At 45.6% G+C, this 7,467-nt stretch overlaps 1 protein-coding gene and 1 non-coding gene across 2 annotated transcripts; one reads left to right on the top strand and one right to left on the bottom strand.

Moving 5' to 3' along the window:
• On the bottom strand, positions 1–1,181 carry LOC117862868 (uncharacterized). The gene has a single exon (XM_034746406.2). It carries the CDS (start codon positions 980–982, stop codon positions 323–325), a length of 660 nt encoding a protein of 219 aa, XP_034602297.1. The 5' UTR covers positions 983–1,181; the 3' UTR covers positions 1–322.
• Positions 1,182–6,594: 5,413 nt separating this feature from the next.
• Positions 6,595–6,676, top strand: TRNAS-UGA (transfer RNA serine (anticodon UGA)). The gene has a single exon. It is a non-coding gene; the product is annotated as a tRNA-Ser (tRNA).
• Positions 6,677–7,467: the final 791 nt, after the last annotated feature.

Here is a 7,467-nt window from a genome sequence, read left to right on the forward strand (position 1 = left end):
GAAATTCAAAGAGAATATTGAGTACCATCTTTTAGATCTACAACCACTATCCCTACCGTTTATGTAGTGATACACTCAACAACTTTGGGAAAAATCACACGTATTTGCAGGACCAGACTACACATGACCGTATATACATACATATATACGGTTACATACACACATACATACGCATACATGACGTACATACTGTCATATGTTCCATATCATGCACGAACAATTTTGGCATGGCACGTTAGGTTACTACAAAGCACATAGAGTAACATGCTGCAGCAAAATGCAAAGCACACCCTCAACTTTAGCCATATTATCAGGCCTCCCTCTACGCTGCGGTGGCTCGATGGCCGGGCTTGCCGCCGACGACCGTGGCCAGCGCGTTCCTGACGGCCACCGCGACGCCGCACCCCCTGACGACCCCCTTCTCGCAGCAGTCGCGCTCCGTCCAGAAGCACCGCGGCGGCGCGGCTTCGGCGTCGTCGCCAGCGCCGCCGGCCGAGAACGCGCGCCGGTGGCCGCGGGAGCCCCTCGCGGCCGGCGAGGACTGCACGGTGAACACGGGCGACATCGACGACGTGTTGGAGCTCGACGATGACCAGGAGGAGGAGGACCAGGAGGAGCAGGGCGCCGTCCGGCCGGGCCTCCGGAGGAAGGCGAACCTGGGGAGGATGGCGCCGATGAGGCCCGGGCGGCGCTTCCTGGACCGGCCGCCGGCGCCGCCCCGGTCCGCGGAGTAGTAGGACGGCGGCGGGGTGAGCGGCGGGAGCGCGGACGCGGAGGGCGAGTCGTTCTTGGGCGTGCCCGGCTGGGACTCCCACAGGAACGGCACCGCGCCGGCCGACGCCACGGAGTAGTACACCCGGAAAGACGGCACGGCGAGCTGCGCCGCCGCCTCCTTGGAGAGCATCTTGGAGTGGAGCTTGCTCCCCTGCTTCACGAACAGAGCAGGCTCCTCCGTGCCGCCGGCGCTTGCCATGGCGTACATGCCCTCTGTACACTCACTGACACTGTGCTCTGGGCGTGAAGTAGGTGCCGCTTCAGAACGAGGTGGTGTGTGGCAACTATAGCAAAGTGATTTTTATATATCGATGGATCACCTGTTTGCTCAATTGCACTGGAGAAGAAGGCCTTTTACTACCAGTAGCTCTCTCTCTCTCTCTCTCTCTCTCAGCTGACTTTTGCTGCCGACCAACGAGCACGTGACACGGCATCGTTAGTGGAGATAATCAAAGGATATTTGTCAGAAGATGATGAGAGCGTGAGACCCAGATTGCGGCTTGCTGGTGTAAGCATATGCAGTGGTGGTAGAAAAATTGCCACTGAGATTGCCCCCTGACCCCTGTGTTTTCTAAAGGAGAACTGAGATATTATCTCTCTTGGTTTGTCAACTTGATCGCCAAAGTAAACAAACACTGAATAATGTGTTCCTGTCAAATTGTGTACGTAATGGTTTGTGTCACGCCGTTTAATTTACTGCCATAGTCTGAATAGTAGTTGAAAAGTGCGAAGTCCTACGACTATAGCATTTTGGACATCAAAATTTTATTTGTCCATTTCGTCATGTAACTGTAAGTCCTTTGAGTTGGATATGCCGTTCTTCAATTCTCATATTCAATGACTGATTGACCAATATCTTTTTTTTTAAAAAAAAAGTATTCGTTCCCATGCAAGACATGTTTTTTTCTTTTCAGTTTTGGTGTCAGTGTGCGTATTTGCTTCCAACAAGAGCCACAAATTGGTGGTGCAATGTTAATAATACACATACTCCCTCCTATAAGTCTATAACGAATCAATGATGTATTTGGTTGCGACGTTGTTGCATATAGCCAGTCACTATATTTGAAACTTTGATTACGAATTTTGATAGGTGAAAATGATACGTGTAGGTCTGTTTCAAAACATAGTTTCGTAAACATAACATTTTATTATTTTTACAAAAAAGGTACCAATAAAGATGTATTATGTTAGACTATGTCACTGTCCGAGACATCACATACTTATTGTGACCGGAGAAAATAGCAGTTGGCTATGAGCGCAAGACAGGACACTAGGGTCATACGTGTCTATGTGGCCAATTTGGCCACGAAACAAAGGAACTAAAACAGACTATCTATTTTTATCTTTTCATTTGACTCTCTTGGTAAAAAGATTCTCTCTTGCTCCCTCCAACAGACTATCCATTTCCCTCTCTCCAAATCCTAATAACTAGTTTCCTCTCTAAAAATTTACACTCTTCATCCACTCCAACAACCTCTCCATTTCACACTCTCCATTTTGCACATTTGGCAAACTAAACCCGCTTGCCAAGTTTGAAGAGTGTGGGAGAGTATTTAGCAAGCTAGATGGGATGGCCGGATAGCAACTCTGTTGGATTGTGATTTTTCAGCAGACTTGCTAAATTTTAGCTTGGAGAGGAAGATGGTAAGACTGTTGGAGTTGTTCTAAGATGAGGCAATAATTTGGTAAATTAATGTCGCCACAGAATCACCCTATGCAATGCAAAGCTAACATCATGTGTTTCGTCTGGATATGGTTTTCAATGATGGATGATACGGTGATAGTTATCGTTGCCGCCACCTGAAAACGACCTGACCACACCCAGAAACCCTCCCGCCGCTTCCTTAATTCCTCGCTGGCCGCGTGACGTCAATACGGCAACTTATATTACTTATTCATGTTGATGGTTTTGTTAATCTAAGTTTATATTTGTATGTAAAAAATTACAGCAGCATAGCCAACTGAATTTTGCGTTTTATACCGCGGACACCGGCTTTACATGCCGCAGCAAGTTATTACGAACTCGGGGCAGGGGCGAATCTAGCCGGCAATAGTGCCGGGTGCCCGGGTCGTTACCGTTGTAACTGGGGTCTTCACCATTGTAGAACAAACAGTGCACAACAGAGATTATACCCACTAGTTTTGCAAAAAAAATAAAAATAAAAAAGAAACATCAGGATCGGCTGATCCCAACAACAAAAACGTCTAGATATTCCTGATCTGTGAGGTGTTTGATACTCTTGCCCAATGTGTCGGCGGAGCTTAGTATAGACCCTAAACCATGTTTAGCGCTCAATACCATGGACGGGCCCCTCTGATTGTGACTAATAAGGGGGCGGTGAAGAGCTGAGATTGAGCCACGTCGCTTCAGCCCACAATTGCGAATCCACTTTCAAGAGTTAAAACTGAATTCACCGGTTAATTGCTACGCTTGAATCATTATCGGACGTGCGATCTCCCTCCTCGTGGTTAATTGTGTAGCGACCGGGTACATGTATCAAAAACATGTGTGCATGATTTTTAAGAGGAGGAAAAGGTTTGTGCCAACGACGACGTGGGAGCTAGCTAGTAGATGACAAAGCACTTTTCCTACACGTACGGATCGGAGGAGAAGATGACAAGCAAGCAACAGTAGCGGCGCGTGTCGCCAAGGCTCGGGAACATTTGCCCCGGTGTTCCTGCGGGTAACGCTCGATCGAGCTCCCGTTTTCCTGAGTCCTGACGCTAAACGCGGAACGCGACGCCGGTCGAGAGGCAGGCGTGTGCCGCCGACGATCACTGATCTGCAGGCGCGGCGAGGGTTTAATCTTTGTCTTGAACGGCGATGGCCGCGCAACACGGGCCTTGTGAATTCGTTGTCGCCGCCGACAGCGTCCGCGTACGTACACCCGGATCTACGGATCTGTACATCACCAGAGCGTGCATGGCAAAACCTCCGGCCCACCAACAGCTGGAATGCAGCAAGCCAGCAAATAAAGCTATCAGGGCCCACCCCCGACGATGCATATCCATGCATGTTAAGGAGAGGAGATCAACTGCAGTTATTGATTAGCAAGTGGTGCTTGTTTGTAATGTTTTGGGTCGACACGTCTTGGATGCATATACTTATTTCTTTAAATTTTATAATCATTGCTCTTCCATCTTTAATTTTCTTTCGAAGTCATTTATTTTGAAGTTCATTTATTTCCGAGACATTAGATTATGCGTCATCTCTCATGCAGGTGGCTTAGACCTGTTTGGATCCACTAGCTAATGGGTAGGCACTCCTTACGTTCCAAATTGTAGGTTGTTTTAGCCTTTTTAGACGTTTTGTTATGTATATAGACATAATATATAGATATATAACTAGGTGTATAGCAAAAATCATGTATATAGACATAATATATTGGTTAACGGGCGGCCTTCCTGCCACGTGGCGCGCCGGTCTCATCATCAGCTTCACTGACGTGTGCGCGGGTGTACGCGTACGCGCGTGTGTGTGTCGCGCGTGCCATGCCGATGAGCCCGAACGTTACATGAGGGCACGCCTCGAGCTAGCTCTGCGACATGGATGAATGGAGTAGTTGGGCTGGGGGACGGGAGAGGTTGGGAAGGTGGTGGACTCGATCACTGGATCGTTGGGAGTTATTGGTGCGTGCGTGGCTACCAGGCGAGAGAGATGGCCGATCCGCCACATGCATGCATGGTCGTCCATCCAGGCATCCAGGATTCTAGATACACGCATGACGTATGTACGTGTATGTACCATGTGTACCTCTTAACTTTTCAAGATGTATAATTTTACATGTACATCAAACCTAGCAAAGGATTTGGAAATTCAGCCACAAAATTTAAGAATCAAGCCGGGCTATGTGAAATACAAAACTAATTGACATCTGAGTTGGACTGTCAAAGTGTTTTATGACCACATGATCTTATTACCACTCCGATGCACATTCCTGAAATTTTCTTTTACAATATGTGATGTGGTTCTTCCTCGCAATGATCCAATTGACATGAATCCAGGAGCTTTCAATTTCTCTACTGATAAGATGGAATCACGAATCATACAAAAAGGGAGTTAGCTAGTAATATATTTGCAATACATGACAAGTAGTAACATCTAAACCAATTTAAGTAGCAATAATTACAAATGTTCGATAAGAATTAACGTGAAAAGCATGAGGGGGGCCATATGGCCCCCTTAGCTTCCCTACTACCTCTGCCCGCGCGTTTGTGCAGGGCTGTCGATGGGCATGTGCAGAGTGGGCAACCGCACATGACCCTATTTCTGACAAGCTCGTATTATACATTTAATTTACGTGATTATTTGTTATTGACGTAACGCTCCGCCATGAGCTCCAGCGGTTCATCACATCCCCCCACCCTCCTCTGCAGCCTCATGCATTCTCCGAGTAGAGAGTAGATATGAGTTATATGACTGTACTAGGCCTAACTGGATTGACCAGAGTACATAGATTCCTTGGCCCTCGCAAGCCATAGCTCATGTGTATTTATTTTCCGTGTACTCCCTCCGTTTCAAATTATAGGTCGTTTTAGCTTTTTTTAGATTCATAGATATTATTATGCATCTAGACATACACTATATCTAGATGCATAATAATATCTATGAACCTAGAAAAGCCAAAACGACCTACAATTTGGAACTGAGGGAGTAGATGATTATGTTATCATTTACTAGTAATTAGTGTCCACCAAATTATTTGCTATGTAGACATTCTATTTTTTTTAATTTATTGAATATAGACTCACCACTCTAGTTTCATCTATAGCAATGGCATAGGTCGGTTGGTTAGATTCTCAATAGTTGACGCTAAGCCAGTTAACGCTAATAGCCCGTTAACCTAAGCCTCATCAATCGCAAGCAACGGCACTGACGTGAACACCCCTAACGATTAGTGGATAACGCTAATAAGTCGTGTGTCCTTGGGTTTTTGAGCGCATCAACCGTCCGTTCTGTGTTCCAAAGTCCTGACCACTCTCGTACGTGCTGAGCCAGTGCCGCCTGGTACAATCAGCGTATTGTTGCTGTTGTACTCTGCTTTTACTTGAAATCTCGAGCACATGCAAAAAGGAAAAAGCTAGGCAGGGGCCGATAAAAAGAAAGTAGCTAGCCATACGAACAGTAGGTTGACATGGAAAGAGGCGAGCAGAACGTACGCAGTGTGTTAAATAGAAAAATGGTTTAATTTAATTTTTAGGCAAGTTTGCTTTGTTTGGTTGAAGTGTGGTTCTATTCATACGTGTATTATTGAATATTCAATTTCTTTCACTACTAGGATGGTGCCCGTGCGTTCTTCGATATCTGGTTACAATTTCGTGAGATGTTTGCATTTTATTCTGTCCAGTTTCACTCTAGTTTTTGGAGAGGGCTTCCCTCCGTTTCTCTAAGGAACAGCTGGAGAGGAGAAACGCCGAAACGGTGAGGAAGAAGCACGATTGCACGAAGGACGCACTATTTCTGAAAGTTTGAACGCAAGGAAAAATCTGTAGCAACTTTACAGCCCACTTTCTTTTGTTTTTCAGCGTCAAAGTTATGTTTTAGAAAGCAGCTCGCGATCTGTAAGAGGCTAAAAGGTGATGCACACACAAAAGAACACACTGGATATCGCAATTTTCAGGGCAGATTGGAAAGACTTTCTGCAGCGATTTTGACGGGCAGTAGAGGTGAGATGTGTGTGTGCAGTGCGTACCAGTTCGGTCATGCAAGTTCTTCGTCCTGAGGCTCCCAATGGCAACCGCACCCTACTAGATGAACATGGCACTTCGGAAGACCATTACATGATAATATTAAATTCGACGGATAGCAAAACCAGAGCCGTCGATATGTCCGAGTGGTTAAGGAGACAGACTTGAAATCTGTTGGGCTTCGCCCGCGCAGGTTCGAACCCTGCTGTCGACGATTTTTCTTTTTCGTTTTCCCTTTGCATGTATCATCAACGCGATTAGCAAGTATCAATGGAGGCATTTGCCTTAAGTACAGATCATTGTTGTCAACTGAAAGCTGTCTTAAATTTTTTTAAAAAATGCTCACCACCATAGCATGCGTTGTTATAAGAGCTTACTATTATAGCAGGGGTGCAGCCATCGTTGTCTCTCCATAGTGCACATGCACCTGGTAAAAATTTTATTTACCACTAATTAGACACAAAATTACCATACAATCCTAGTAAAATTTACAAGTCTCTTAAGCAGTGCACCACGGTCAATTCAGTGCTAGCTTCGCCCCTGTATTATAGGAGAACAAAGAAACATATTTTAAACAGTTTACAGCATTTAGGTATTATTCATCATGAATGGGCTGCTAAGTGCATCTGAGCTTCAACCAAAGGATCAAAGAGGGCAACGCTACTGAAGGTCTCATGCCAACCTCTTGGACGCCCACACCAACAATTTCTGCGCTTGATATGCACCCACCAACAATTTCTGCGCTTGGTCTGAACCCACAACGCAAAAAAGTTAAGAAATTCAAATGGAAAAGAATCAGAATGGATCACCCAAATTATATCATTGTCCTGGAGCACAACAAATTATTGGGATCCTCATACTACATATATGTGTATCTGGACACTGAAAATTTCAGCTAGGTAACAATGGCAGACAAGCATTTATCAGTTTGAAACTGCTTGGAACAAAGGAAAAGCAATACCTGTTCAACCAGACATAATTAATCCTAGGATACGGATTGTTCAA

This window comes from Setaria viridis, chromosome 7 (genome assembly GCF_005286985.2).
Source record: "Setaria viridis chromosome 7, Setaria_viridis_v4.0, whole genome shotgun sequence".
In the NCBI taxonomy this organism is placed as follows: domain Eukaryota; kingdom Viridiplantae; phylum Streptophyta; class Magnoliopsida; order Poales; family Poaceae; genus Setaria; species Setaria viridis.

What these genes read in the sequence shown, in the direction of transcription:
- LOC117862868 (XM_034746406.2), bottom strand. Translation starts at nt 982, where the DNA reads ATGTACGCCATGGCAAGCGCCGGCGGCACGGAGGAGCCTGCTCTGTTC.